The 15,568-nt window shown below is 39.9% G+C and overlaps 1 protein-coding gene across 2 annotated transcripts; it reads right to left on the reverse strand.

The window, feature by feature from the left end:
• Nucleotides 1-1,944: 1,944 nt before the first annotated feature.
• si:ch73-43g23.1 (uncharacterized) lies at nucleotides 1,945-12,446 on the reverse strand. Of its 2 annotated transcripts, none has more exons than XM_026940359.3 (2): nucleotides 12,121-12,446; nucleotides 1,945-11,571 (listed from the first exon to the last, which is right to left on the reverse strand). In XM_026940359.3, exon 2 carries the CDS (start codon nucleotides 11,454-11,456, stop codon nucleotides 2,754-2,756), a length of 8,703 nt encoding a protein of 2,900 aa, XP_026796160.3. In that variant the 5' UTR covers nucleotides 11,457-11,571; nucleotides 12,121-12,446; the 3' UTR covers nucleotides 1,945-2,753. The 2 variants fall into 2 exon arrangements, with proteins under 2 accessions (XP_026796160.3, XP_053091349.1); XM_053235374.1 differs by having other exon boundaries at nucleotides 12,030-12,446.
• Nucleotides 12,447-15,568: the final 3,122 nt, after the last annotated feature.

A 15,568-nucleotide genomic window follows, 5' to 3' on the forward strand; every position in this document is an offset into this window, starting at 1 on the left:
AAGACCTTTTATGGCCTGCGTGCTGGAGCACATCTCCTTCCAGGGGTATTGTCATTCTCCTGTTAAGCAACTGAGGTAAAGTTTGTGTCTCTAGGCCATGCAAATTTGGATATACTGTACTCCATGACTTCACATGTGTAAATTAACCATGCCATGGACTCAGTTCTGCCATTAGGGCTGTGCCTCTTTATTTAATTTGAAAACATTGGCATACAAGTTTGCTAGAAGCACTGACATGCCTTCCAAAAGAAAACACTATGTTTATTTCCACTACAGTGTGTGCCAAATGAAGTCATAGGTGAATTGTGTTCATTTCTTTGTTTTCATGCAGGGAAGCCCACGCATGGGGTGAACCCTTATACCAACGCACTCGATGCTATCTGATCAATAACACAGAAGGGACACAGTGGGAGTTCCCATCTGCCTCTGCCCTGCATTGCAATCAGACAAGCCAGGAAACTGAATGCAGTCATCTGAGGGTGCGGCTGCAGCATGCGGGTGGGCACAGGACTGACTCGGAGATCTGTTTGGTGGAATAAAATGAAAACATTTCCACAACACTACTGGACCACCCTGTGATCATGCCTGCCTTGTTACATGATGTCATTCTGTCTGATTTGATGGTTCTGTTTCCCCAAAAACAGTTTTAGCAATGTATTATTGGCAGTTTGATGGTAGAATACACATCTGTTATACAACAGCACTGCTGAATTCTCAAATCTGATGGTGTTAATTCATTTTCAGCAGCTCTGACAATCACAGGTTTATATTAATGTGCTTGGTCTATTATGTTATCATTTCTATAATTATAATTATTATTTCTATAATTAATAATTTCTATAGTAACAGCTCATTTGCAGGGACTTGTATGGCAGACGCTCCACGTAATCTAGACCTAATGATAAATGAATTAAAATCATCTTGTTATTTAACAAAGAAAAATGTATAATCGTTCATATGGTGAACTTTTCTGTAAGGAGATGTTTATTTAACATTTATGGAACGAGTTAGAGAGAAAAAAAGAGCTGGTGATAAATGGATAAGTGATAACGGGAGCTAACTTGTTTCATGGACATTTCACAATATTAAACTATAAATGGTTACAAAGTATGATGTGTCGTACATTAACAAATAAATTGTAATTGTTGGCCAATTGCTGTCATATAAATGGAATAATTTCGCTTCAATGTCCTTGAAAAATAATCAGCTGTGGGTTGGTAATGGGTCTTTCAGTCGCACTGGGCATCACACCACTCCATCAGTAATTATTTTCCTATAACAGCATGCCCCGCTGCAATTTATTCCTTACTTAATCAACATTAGGAAGACAGTACTAATACGGCTAATTAATGAAGCTGTTTGTTTCAACCACATTTCATTTCACCAGCAGTGTAATCAGAGACATACTTGCTTACACCTACATGCTTAAGAGTATGTACTTAGTTGTACTAAGTGAATGTTAAACTTGGGACACTCCCTGCCAATGTGCCACTTGAGTTATCAGTTTATTCAACACAAACTATTCTAGCTCCATATCATTAAATTTCCAGTGCCATTTTTATTTTGGAGTACTTTGAACATTTTAGAGGGTGAAATATACTGTTATTTACATTTACTGCACTTATTACATAAAATAATACTAAAATACTGCTTCAATCTTTTCTGCATATTTTTAGAACAGTCACCACTAGGTGGTAGTCTGAGTCTATTCATGACTTCCTGAATCGTACGAGATCACTGTCACTATCAATCAGCTCACAATTTTACACTTTAATTTATGTTCAGTTATTTGTGAATACAGTTACCTTATTGAAATTGTTTGAATTCTTGCAAATAGGCTTGTTCACACATTTTCAAGGTCACTGGATTGAAAAATTCATGTGCCACTTCATGATAAGAGCAAAGACACAATATCAATCAGAAAGAAAACACAGGATGCATAAATTGTAGTGGTGAACAAATACCTTTAATTTGGTAAACCTGTGTGAAAAAATAACATTTGGTAAGCTTTTATCATTAGAAAAGTATCTGTACTTTGTATAACATTTAATCATTTATCAATTGGCCTACATATTTCCATATGCTTTAATGGTTCACTTAAAGTGGATTATGTTTTAGTATAAATATTTAAATTTCGAATTGATATATACAAATTCAGAAACATGCCTGGACTGCACCTGGGATAGTTGGTGTGAAATAGGTGCTAATAATAATGCTAATGAAGTTATTATAATTCCCCAAGGTCAGTAAAATGTTTTCTATGGGCTCATAGTGCACTAAAATGCAAATATACCAGATATTGACATGCAACAAAACTCTTTTTAACAGGGTCATTACTATGATGAAACATACTGACATGTCATGTTTGGAAAGAAACACAACATAGCTATGTCACCAGCTCAGTCAAATGGAGTGATGACAAGCATTGGAAATAGGCTTACCAAATATTTCTTTTTAGCATTAGCTTTTCAAAAACCCAAAGCACCTCTGTAAGGATCATATAACAAATTTTTTTTTAAAAAATTCTTCCACAGCTGGACTAATTTTGATGTATAGATTGAGAAGGATTTTGGGCTAGAAAGAAGGACATGCTAATATTCTTGAACAGTGTACATTGTTTTATACAGTACTGTTGGTATTTTTACATTGGCCTTGATTTTGGAATAGTTTTACTGGGCGTAATCTATCGCAAGCTCATTACTCTAAAAGCTTGCATAGCACCACACACTACAAATGCAAAATCTAGGACTATGTCATGCCCTCCTGCCACCAGCAGCAGGCATATTTGTTGCTGGTTTGTGGTAGCAGTCTGAAGGGGTAGAATTTGGGCTTGCATTCATCCCGGTAGGAATGTAATACATGCTCTCTAAATAGCTCTGATCCAGCGATGGATGTCCTTTTACATCTGATTTTGGCGCCTGGCTTGCTGAGCTTCCATATCCCATGGTGGTTTGATGGAGTGATGTCGGGACAGAGGGCTCTGGATGTCGTGGTTGCTGGGCAGACTGAGGATGGGGTGGCATTGCATAGGGAAGGTACTGGGATGCATATAACCCTTGACCATGGTATGGACCCTGGTATGGAGCAGTAGTTGGAGGATACATACTAGAATTGGACATGGCCTGCTGTGGTATGAGAACCTCCACATATTGGCCAATTTCTGGATCAAACAGCATTTTTCTAAGTGGCTGCATTGGCACTTCAATGTAGAAATACTTCCCAGTTTCAGGATCTAGAAGTACACGACGGGGACCTTGACCAAACCCAAGCCCACTTGCATTTTCTGGGTATAACACACCTCCACCCCCAGGACCATCACTTCCATATTCATGACCAAAAGCTGGTGGTAGCTCTTGTGGATTAAAAAACTGGGATCTAGGGTCCAGAGCAGCTATATTAGGTGAACGACTGTGTTCCTGATAAGCTGCCCCACCTGGAGCTTGTGGTGAACGTTGATTACCTGAACGTCTGTCCATGTGCTGAGTAGAAGGTTGCTGTTGCTCATTACCATAGGGCTGTATGGCTGGTGCAGGGCAAGTATGGGAGTGGTGCATGGGCTGAATCATGGCTGGAGCCTGTTGTACTGTAGTTTTCGGTGAGACAGATGGGTAATTTGAGGGTTGGACATCTGGTCTGCACTGATGAGGACGGACCTGGGCCTGTGGTGGTGCTCCTGGGTATGAAATCACCTGACCTGGTGAACGAGGGGCTGGTGGTGTCTGGTTTTGCGAGCCATGGTAGGGCTGGCCAAATTGAGGGTGGGTACATGATGTACAGGAGCAAAGAGAATGTTTGGTGGTAGGATGGTATCTGTTCGGCCTCCTTGGGGGCAAATCAGAAAGCTGCAATGGGCTAAAACTTTCTCGCTCATCATAGCTGGGTGGATCATCTGATGTAGGGAAATGAAAGTCGTCTGTATGTAACTGGTTGTTAGACGATGTTGTCATTGTAGGCTGCATGTAGGTATTGGCTTGTGAAATTACTGGTAAGGTTTGATGATCAGATGCATAAGAAGTTGCTGGTATCATCTGTTCTTGAATGTTCTGCTGTTGCCGGTTGCTGGAGTTTGGCATCGAAGTGAAAGATACCTCTGGCCTGCCTGTAGTGGCTGTTGATTTCTGTGCAGAACTTGACATTGTTGTAACTGGGATAGTTTGAGGTTTGTGGCTGGACACAGCTGACACAGCTAATGTTTTGGTATTGCTTGATGCAGTGTTGGTGGATTGCTCATTGTGTATCACTGTTGCTGATGTCTCAATTATTTTAACATCACTCTTTATATGTGTTTGCTCTTTTAAAATAGATGTTGTTGGTGTGATGTCTGTTTTAGGAAAGTCGGTTGATGTTGACCTAATTTCTGCAAATGGCTGTTTAAAGCTTGGTTTAGGCAGCACAGATGGTTTGGGTCTGTCACTGGATATCGACCTCACTTGAATGGGTAACTCGATCTCTTTAGATGTTGTTACTGGCATTGCATGAATTTTTGTGTTGCTAGAAAATGCTCTTACCTCTGCCTTGCTTGATGCTGCAACTGTGATCTCTTGTTCTTTTGGAGGTTGTAACAAATCTCCTTGACTCTGGTTGTCTCCTCCTTTTCCACTGGGAAGTACTCTCACTTCCATAGGCTTTGGAGAACTCCTAACCTGCAAGGAACCTTCACTTGTCTGTAGACCACTGTTTAGGGATGTCTTCTGTTCAGGAGGAAAATCAGCATCTTCTTTTTTCACTTTCTGGAATTCACTTGAGGTTCCCTCTGATGCATAGGTCTGCAAGGGTACCTCTAGCCTGTTGATATGCTTAGGTTTAGCATCCACTCCTTCACTCAGGACATCACAAACCCCAATGTCAGCTTGCATCCCCTTTTCTTTCCGTAGCATCGATACAGAATGGCTACTGTTAGCAGTTTTTACATCGGGGGAAGCAGGGCTTGTAGGCTTCTGCATAGACTTCGGTGTGCCATCCTGCAGAAATACTAATGTTGATATTTCCTTACTTGGTGGCCTAGAAGGCATTTCTAGTTTTGTACTCTGTTCACAGTTACTAGATTTTGATATGTTGTTGCATTTATCCAAACCAACAGACAAATCCACATCAGAATGTTGAATGTTTGGCAAGGATGCCTTGGTTGTTATTTTTGTAATACCTACATCATTTTTTACTGGTGAATCCGTCTGTGGCATCTTTGATTTGTCACCAGTATGTGCTACATCTTGTTGGGTGGTAGATTTATTGCAAGATGCTGTCTTGTCTTTCCAGCTGATAGCTCTGCATTCAATATGCAAAGGATGAGGATATTCTGGTTTCATTTCTTTCTTTTTTTCAGGCACTATATCCTCTACATTTTGAGTGGTATTTGAGGCTTTGAAGGACAGGTTGTAGGTGTTCTTTACCAGCTTCCTGACATCCCTTACTTTATGTATAACAGATTTTGCTTTGTTTTGTTCATTATCCTCTTCAGTGTCTGCCTCAACCTCTGTTTTGAATCTCATTTGCTCTTCAAGTTTTTCCTCTAACTGAGGTTCACATATGGTGTCTTTGGATATTTCCAGTTCAGGACAAAGAGATGTCTTCAAGGAAGACTTATTTTTATCCTTGATGGTACACGGCTTGAGAGTGATTTCAGGGGTTTTTGACAAGAACATACTGCTGCTGCCCTCCTGTTGTTTATGGGTTTCCGGTGTCATGGGGTGTTTGTTGTCACTGTTTGTCATTCTGCTCCGTGTGCTTGCAACACAAATTGCAGTACAGTTTGGGGTCCAGTTAATGGCACTTCCTGAGTCACTGCTGTATTCGTCTCCCACCTTACTTGCCTCCTTCTCACTGTTCCTAAAGGTTTGTTTCTTAGATATTTTGCTTTCAAAGGCATCAACCATTATGGGTCTTATCTGATCCTTCACTAAGGTTTTACCCTGAAATGCAACACCTGCAGGATTGTTGTTCGGAGGAAAACAGTTAGCTTTGAAGACTGGCTTGGGGGGAACCTTGGGCCTGCAGCTTCTCTTCTGAGGATGAGGGGTTCTTTCCTCTTTGTCTGCAAAGTCCTCAGAGGACAAACCGCATTCAGAGGGTAGGCTGGAACTCTGCCTCTCTGCATTACTTGATTCTCCTGCAGAGAGAATATCAATGTGTTTCTTTTTATTCTCACATGGTTCACTTTTTGAAGATTCTTTGGTAGCAGTGTCCATTTTCTTTGAAAGAACACTCTTGATAACGCTGCAAGCCATTTTACTCTTGTGTGAACTTTCATCTAACGATGCAGACTTCTGGAGCACCTTCTTACCACTTTGAATTTCATGTTCACCTTGAACCAGATCTTCCTGCATTGATGCTGGGGTGCTATGTTGACGAACAAATGTGTCCCTTGAACAGGTCTGTATGGACAGTGAATCCATAGCTTTTCCTTCATTCTCAGTAGACTTTAGTTCATCAAAGTTGCGTCTCTTAAATTGGATTTGTCTTTTTGGGACAGTCCTTTTTCCTCTCCTGGTTTCCTCCTTGCTTTCCACTTCTACATCCACACATTCAAAACTACCCATCTCAAAACGCTTTGCTGGGTCTAGTGTACCGTGAGGTATAAAAGAAGAAGTATGACATAAGACATCATCATTTTCATGTAACGAGTCATGCAAATCTGCATAGGAAATCCATGTAGCAGAACCTGGACTGTTGACTGTAGAAGGCTGTGAAACATTTGCAGATGACCCACGGCTTGAGTTATAGACATCCAAGTAGTCCACCTGAGGGCTAGATAGGCTCCTGAAGGCCTGGTCTGTGAACCACTTTACCTCACTGTCTGCGTCATCAAATTCACTTCCCATACTGGAAGTGTCGCTAGTACATTCTGAAGAAAGACGACCAGCACCACTGTAATTGCTTTGAGAAGTCGATCGGATCCTCCTGGCACCAGTCTTGTTCTCTTTTTGCAAGTTCTGTGCTCTGAAAAGTCTCTGTTGCCGCCGAGTTGCCAGGGGAGACTCAAAATAGCGAGGTGGAATTCCAGACTTTGGGTCTCGGCTTGAGGGAGCAGGGCTGTGGATTGCAGGCCCTTTTCTATTCCTGGTACTGAATGACAGCTCAACCTGTTCCCCTCTGTAACTATCCTCTGCTATATTCCCCACCCCTTTTCCTAATGTATGCTCCTCCTGTATCACCCTTTCCCCACTCCACCCCTTGTTCCTGCATGACTGTCCTTCATACATGCTATGATTGTTACTATGTAAAACACTGGGGCTTTCCCCAGGTCTCATAGCCATCTGCCCAAATGTTTTCTCACTACCTGCTGATTCTCTTTCCAACATTTCTCTTCCACTGTCATTGCCTTCCTTTGCTTCCTTTGCAGCAGGCACTGTTAAAATCTTCTTGGATGTTTGCCATGGATTCAGAGAATTTAAAATGCTCTCATTCATCCTTTCCCAACTTTCTTTTATTTGTTTTACAGATAATTTGGGAGTGGGTGGCTCAGGTGATGAATCACTTATTTTATCAGTTTGGCTGCAAGGTACTGAAGCAATGTCTGTGCAATCATTCTGAGGTAGACTGCAGCTTTTAATTGGCATTTTGTAGCCAGTATCATCTATTTGACCTACATCAAAGGGTACCATTAATGGAAGATCCACCTTCTCACTGACTGTGGTTGAAAGGTGATTATCTGTGTATTTCAGAGGTATGGACATTTCTGGTGCTGGTATATTATCATTAAGTCTGTCAGCTGATCTTTGATGTCTCACTTTAGGGGAAGACACTATATCTGTTAGTATATTTGAGGGTGTTGTAAGGTTGGAGATGGATAAAGCCATATTTTTATTCTCATTTGTGGGAATCTCATTTGATCTTTCAGCGTATCTTGTTCCTTCTACATCAGGGGACATAGTATCTCTTGGTATACTTAAAGTTGATGATGGTCTAGATATGCCTCCCTCTGTTGATGAAAGGTTGGAGCTGAATGAGTTGGCCATATTTGTAATGTCATTTGTGGGAATCCTCACTACATCAGGGGACATGGTAACTCCTGGTATACTTAAAGTTGATAGTGGGTTAGATAGGCCTCCCTCAGTTGGTGAAATATTGAAGACAGGTGAGATGCCCATATTTGGAGCTTCATTTGTTGGAAGTATGGTTGATGTAGGACTTTCTATACATCTTAATCCATGCACATCAGTAGAAGCTGTATGTCTTGATATACCTGAAGTTGATGGTGGCCTAGATATGCCTCCCTCTGTTGTTGAATGATTGGAGATGGGTGAAATTGCCATTTTTGTAGTCTCATTTGTGGGAATCTCATTTGATTGTTCTATGTATTTTGTTTCCTCTACATCAAGGCATATGGTATCTCCTGGTATACTTAAATTTGATGGTGGTCTAGATATGCCTCCTGTTAATGAAAGGTTGATGGATGAGTTGGCCATATTTGTCATCTCATTTGTGAGAACTGTAGTTGACGTAGGAATTTCCATGCATCTTATTCCATCTATATCAGGAGATACTGTATTTCTTGGTATACTTAAAGTTGATGATGGTCTAGATATGCCTCCCTCTGTTGAAGAACAGTTGGAGATGGGTGAAATGGCCATATTTGTAGTCTCATTTGTGGGAGGTATGGTTGACACAGACCTTTCCACACAACTTGTTTCCACTACATCAGGAGACATAGTATCTCTTGGTATACTTAAAGTTGATGCTGATCTAGATATACCTCCCTCTGTTGATGAAAGGTGTGTAATTGGTGTGACGACCACATTTTCAATCTCCTGTATGGGAAGCATAGTTGATATAGAGCTTTGAGCATATCTTATTCCCTCTACATCAGGGGACACTGTATTTCTTGGTATACTTAAATGTGATGCTGTTGGCGAATGGTTGGGGAGGGGCGAGATAGCCATAATTGTAATCTCATTTGTGAGAATTGTAGTTGATGCAGGACTTTTCACACATCTTATTCCATCTACGTCAGGAGATGCTGTGTCGCTAGGTGCACTTAAATTTGATGGTGGTCTAGATATGACTCTCTCTTTTGATGAAGGCTGTAAAATGGGTGAGCTGACCACATTTTCAATATCCTTTCTGGGAAGTGTAGTTGACGTAGAGCTTTCAGTGGATCTTGTTCCCACTACATCAGGAGATGCTGTGTCTCTTGGTATACATAAAGTTGATGGTGATCTAGATATGCCTCCTTCTGTTGATGAAAGGTTGGAGACAGGTGAGATGGCCATGACCATTGTCTCATTTATGGGAGGTACGGGTGAAATAGAACTTTCCACAGATCTTATTTCATGTACATCAGGAGACTCTGTACCTCTCGGTATACTTATAGTTGAATGTGGACTAATTATGCACCTGTCCGTTGATGAAAGGTTAGAGAAGATAGCCATATTTGTGGGAAGTATATCTGATGTAGGGCTTTCAGTAGATCTTGTTCCCTTTTTATCAGGGGACATGGTATCTCTTGGCAAAGTTGTTGATGGACTAGATATGCCTCCCTGTGCTGATGAAAGGTTGTAGGTAGTTGGAATAGTCACGTCTGCAACTTCCTTTGTAGGAAGTGTAGTTGACATAAAACTTTCTGCATGTATTATTCCCTCTGCATCATGGGTTTGTGCTAGGATCTCATTTTGGGATGAAAAGTCATTTTGGGGTACTTTTTTCTCAATTTGAGGTGACTTTGAGTGTTGCTTCAGGGAGCTACATGTCATTATTTTACATTCAGGAGAACAACTTGCAGACCTCAGTTCAAGTGAAGAAGCTGCAGGACTCAATTCACATATAAAGACATTTTGTCTGTTTTCTGGTGTAGAAGTAATGCTTCTTGGCTCAGGTGTAGGGAATAGATTGGAATCAAATGAAGAAACAGAAAAGTTGTCTGTAGGTGTAAGTCTGAAATCACTTTCTGGGCTCTCATGTGTGAACGCTAAATCTTCTGGTCCAGCTGACCAAATGTTGTTCTCAGGTTCTGGTGAAGGGCAGATAGTAAAACCCACAGGTGAGTTTATTATTATTGGTGGCTCTGAGGAGTTAACATCCACTGAAGAACCAGAGGGTGAGCATAACTCACTAATCACACATGGTATCAGTCCTTCTGTTGTGTCTGAAAAGGATGACAAAGTTCTATGCTCATGTAAGATTACTGTTTCTCTTGTTTCAGAAGAAATATTGAAGTGTTGAGGCATAGATGCTACATCTATTTCTGTGTTATCCTCAACATAAGTAGGTGGAGGTACAGTGTTAGGGTCTTCCAAATCTGACGGTCCTGCTTGAAATGTACCTATGCATGACGATTTATTTGGTACAACTTCATGTTCCAGTGGAGCTGACATTTCTCTCAGATCATGTGTTCCATCTTTTGCATAAGGATCAGAAGCTGTCTTCTGGACAGGAGTAAAGTCACTGCCATCATTTGAAAAGTTAGTTAGAGCAACAGAAGGGTCACTTTTTACTGTTTCACGAACAAATGAGATGTTTTCTTTAGGTAAAATATCAGGTAAAGAGATTTTTTCTTCTTCCTCACCAGAGCAGCCTAGAGCATTATTCTCCTTAGGAGAATCTTCTGATGCCAAGTTACTAAAAGACTCAGCTGAATCTTGGTTTTCTGAAAATGTGCTTTCTCTCTGTTTATAATGTGTTGAATCAGTTTCTCTTACCTCAGATGTGGTAGTCTGCTCTGTTAAACCCCCGTTTTCAGGTGAGAATTCAGGTGTGATTATCTTCTGTGTTGAATGATTTTCCTTTTGCTCAGATGAAAAAGCATCCCTCTGCTTCGTTATACTCCTGAGATCAGGAGTAATTATCTCCTCTGTTGAAGACGAGGTAGCATGACTCTGGTCTCTAATACCCTTGTTTTCAGATAAGAGGTCAGGAGAGATTATCTCCTGTGAGGAACCAGTTACTCTAATATTAGTGTCTCTAAATTCAGACGTTGACGTTACTTGCTGCTGGTCAGATAAATTTTCATCTTGCACTAGGCTGGTGTCCTGAGACAAAGATTCTTGCCAGTTTCCTGTTGGCTTGGGTGAGCCATTTACAGAGGTAACTTCACTTTTGTCATTTGGCAAGGTTAAATCACTTGCTGGTGTTTTTGATTCCCCAGTGTCAGATAAAATTAAATCTTTTGTGTCTTTTGAGTCCTCAAATGTGTCACTCCCATCACTCAAATGCTCCGAACCATTAGCTGTATGGTAAGAACCTGATGAATCGTTGACATCTTCTACTGGTAATTGCTCATCCACATCCTTTTTCAGAAAAGAGGCAGAGGCCGGGCTGCTGGAGAGAGACGGAGACTCACAGTCATCCCCAAAAATGTCACAAAGGCAAGTTGTTTCAGATATGGCGCTACGATGGCTGGGAATACTAGTGATGTCAAATATCTCCACACGATTGGGCCCATCCAGGTGCTGCAGGTTGAAGTTACGTGGTGCACTGCGGAGGAATGAGTAGCTGTCTCCCTCGAGAACCCAGCTTTCCATTGTTTTGCTCCAAGCACAGGGTACTTTTTCTTAACTGGGGTTGAACTGCCTTTGTGTTTTAGAAACGCAGCATCGCTCCATCTTTGCCATCCAAAAACCACAGGCAGTTTTGGAGCTGAAAAGATGAAAGCATGAAATGAAGTGGTGTTTCTACTATCACTTTGCTAAAATCTATTGTGGGCGTTTCTGTATGAAGTGTACTACTACTATGCTACAAATATACAGGTATGCTAACTCTATGTTATTATAAGTGATCATATTATATTTCCAACAGTTTACAATTTTTAATATTAACATACAGAAAATTAGGAGCTCTTCTGAATAATCCACTTGAACTTTATTCCATTTTTTATTTAATAAGGTGTACGTATATAAAAAGGGTAAGCTTCTTAGCAACAGTGGCTAAAGGATCAAATTAATCAAATCCTACTTGATCATGCAATGATTTCCAGTGCAGAAAGTAGACTACCTTTAAACTGGCTGATTCAGACCTGAATCATTTCCAACAGTATGAATTCATATTTACTACCTAATTTAAAATCATTGATCATGATTTGTTCGATATGTACTTGCCGTTTAGTGTTAAACTGTATCAGGCCATTTTGAATGGAATAGCACACCCACTGCTCAAAGCAACAGAACAGAGAGAAGACATGTACTGTACCACAGAGCTGAAGATGAGGCTCCAACAGGGCGTCTGCGTTTCTGTGTGCTACACTGATCCTTCGTCCAGTCAGGTCACTCAGTACTGTGATAAGTCCAGCCCTCTCAACTAACACCATAAACCTGTAAAGGAATATCCACCTAAACTTCAGTCTGCTTCCACGTAGCTCCAATGTGAACTGATGCCACTAAAAAAAAGGGTTTTTTTTAATTATTATAAAACATGTACAAAAACAACTTAATGGACTGGACTTTGCTTTTTTTTTTAATACAGTTTAGCTGTACTGTATCTCTGTACCCTGTGCTAAGCTTAACAGAGTGTTACAGCTAGCGGCAGGTGCTACACCAGCCCAGATACAGCAAGCTGCAATCTGACACGCAGGGCTAACAGTCACAGGGCCTCACTAATTATAGCTCCATCCTAGTAAGAAAGCACATAGTAGAAGGTGACACAGAGGCTGTATTTACATTGTGACCCTTGATTTTTGTCCCATCTGTATACCTGACCTGACCCATATCTGATTCCTGTTTATGTAGTTAACTTACTTTCTTATTTAAATGCCAGAGAGAACCTTATAATAGTTAAAGGGTAGCCTGCTCATACACTGTAGGCTACAGTGAATATCAGCAAAACGCTAGTTAGCCCAATGCAAATGGTTGCTAGCTTTACAGCAAATGAAAATAGGCCTGAGTTACATGTAAATAAGGAACTGATTGGCAGTTTCAGCACAGAAGGTGTACTAATGTCATATTTAGTACACTCTCGAGATTATACATGCTGCATAAATGCTGCTAGCATTTATGCCATCGTTCTCCAATCACAGTCATCGTTCTCCAATCCATTCCATGGATACACAGAGCTACTGAAAACTTTAGGTGGATGATAACTGTGTTTATCCCCCAGGATCACCTTCATTTGTCTGTATAAAGAACACATGATTCTGTTGTGGTCTTTAGCCTCTTTGTATTTTACCTTAAAACCTTTAATTTTCCGTTGGTATTGGAGCCATGGCCGGCTGTATCCTCACTCTGCTGTGGCCCGAGAAATGTCCTCATAAACAGCTTTTTTTTTATGATTGTCTCCCTGAAACAGATTTATAGGACAGTTTATTTCTTAAGGACACTAATGACTACCCATTTATTTATTATTATGATTATTTGACCTAGCTTATGGTCACAAAACAGTCATGATAATTTCAGAATTAACAGGAAAATCAGATGTAAGGATCTGAATATGAGTCAAATGATTACGTATCAGATTTTCAGATTTACAACCTCGTTTGAATGTGGCCCATGAAAAACTAAAATAAAAAATCTGATTCTAGCTGTTCCAATCTGTGTCAGAAGTCAGTGAAAAATGGCAATGTAGATGCAGCCAAAGTCAGAAACCAGCAACTGAGCATCTTAAGTCTGTGCTAGCATTAAAAACACCACCTGTTTTGAGCTCTGGCACAAATTATATATTAGAAATCATACTGGCTGCGCAGTTTTAGGCTTATATAGTGTACAGTTTAGATAGCATCTGTGATCTATTAAGATCGATAGTTTTTCCCTCACCTCATAATCACAGCATTGTAATGAATGCTCTCGTCTTATCGGGAAGGAATGCTTAGCACTTGTAAAATGCAGCCTACGGTTATGACTCAAATCCAAAACCATAGCTGAACAATAGTTCTATAAATAAATCTGATGAGCAACTGAACAATCTCTTAGGCCCTGCATCCAAATATGTGATTTTAAATGGTTAACTCCACTTGGATGGCTGATTCTGATTATATGTCTTTGAACCAAAATTGTTAACATAGCTAAAGTCAAACTTTCCCACTTAAATCAGAGACTCTCTCTCTCTCTCTCTCTCTCTCTCTCTCGCTCTCTCAGAGTACTTCTGCAAAAAATACTTAGCAGATGAGTGTTATGTGTATGTTCAGTTTATGATATCTTGAAATAAACCCCATAGATTGGTACTCTGCATCTTTTAGCCACAGATCCTCCAGGTTAAGGTAGCTAGCTAGCTAGTTTAGCTAATGTTACTTGTAAAAAAAATATTGCTATGGCACATTTAGGTGAATTTGGTTATGGAGACAAAATGAGTTAACCAAAGCTGTGTCTAGCTGTGTCTAGTTAATTTGAGCTATTTTACTAGCAATTAGCTAACAAGCTAACTATTTAGTAGGGAGGATGGCAGCATTTTACATCATGTATGTTCATGATGTACTTTTTTTTAAATGAAAACAGATATGTTTGCAAGCTGTTGTTTGAATTTCTTATTTTATAATTATGGTGGTTTTAAAATTTCACAGTGTTTAGGAAATGTTCAGTACTTCTACTGTTTTCTTGCTTGGGGAACATTAAGGCAGTAGATGAACTTTCTATAGAAGAGTCTTAAACCCGACTCTAAAATGTCTTGGCAGTAAAAACCTTTAACGATGTTGATGTAATGTGATTCTACTGTGCTCTATTCATGTACAGTGCAAGGATGAATTATGTGATCACCAAAAGCTGATTGTGCTTGTTCACAAAGTTCTGGATGGTCTCTCACACAGTGCAAAGGTAAAATATTAAAACAAATATGATCTATTAATTATTAAACCTACTACATTATTAGATCTTAATGGCTATATGGAGTGAAGTGGACAAAGATGGAAACAGGAAATCCCCGAGACAGAAACATGAGGCCGGGGTCATGTCTATTCTAAAACTTAGATTCTATTTTGGACAGGTCTCCAGAGGTATAAAAAATAAAAAAAATAAAAAATAAAAGCCTTGAAAATAAATCACGCTTTGATTACCACTGACACAAGTAAGAAGTGGTTATATTAATATTTAACAACTAGTGTATGACTGAAATATAATGCAGATACTAAAAATTTTTAAATGTAGTATTCATCTTCAGCTGGAATGCTGGTCTGTATTAATAAGATATTGTCTTGTGTATTTTCAAATTAAAATTATGAACAGGTTCTAACGCTAAATTGCAGTTACTGCTATAGCATCAGCTAGAGAACTCTCTCTGCAGACTGTTAAAGACTGTATATCCATCCATTCTTTGTACCACTGGTCCTACACACGGTCACGGGCAGCCTGGAGCCTATCCCAGGGGACTCAGGGCACACACACACACACACACACACACACACACACACGTTTACACACACACATTTTCACACACTCCACCTACAGTCAGCCTACAGTGCTGAAGGAAACCCCCACACAATCTTATACATATTATATATATATTTGTTTTAACTTTTTTGAAATTAACTTTGTGTTTTAGCTAGTTGTCAGACAAACACCATTTTACAACTAAATAATTTATATAATTATAAATGATATAAATTATAGAATTAAACTCACAGATAAAAGATGCAGTTGTTATTACATTTTAAAACGCCATCTAGTGTCCAATTCTTTTGTCCTTGCACAGTCCAAGCAGCTCCATACTTGTCCTA

Source organism: Pangasianodon hypophthalmus, chromosome 7 (genome assembly GCF_027358585.1).
Source record: "Pangasianodon hypophthalmus isolate fPanHyp1 chromosome 7, fPanHyp1.pri, whole genome shotgun sequence".
NCBI classification, from domain to species: Eukaryota; Metazoa; Chordata; class Actinopteri; order Siluriformes; family Pangasiidae; genus Pangasianodon; species Pangasianodon hypophthalmus.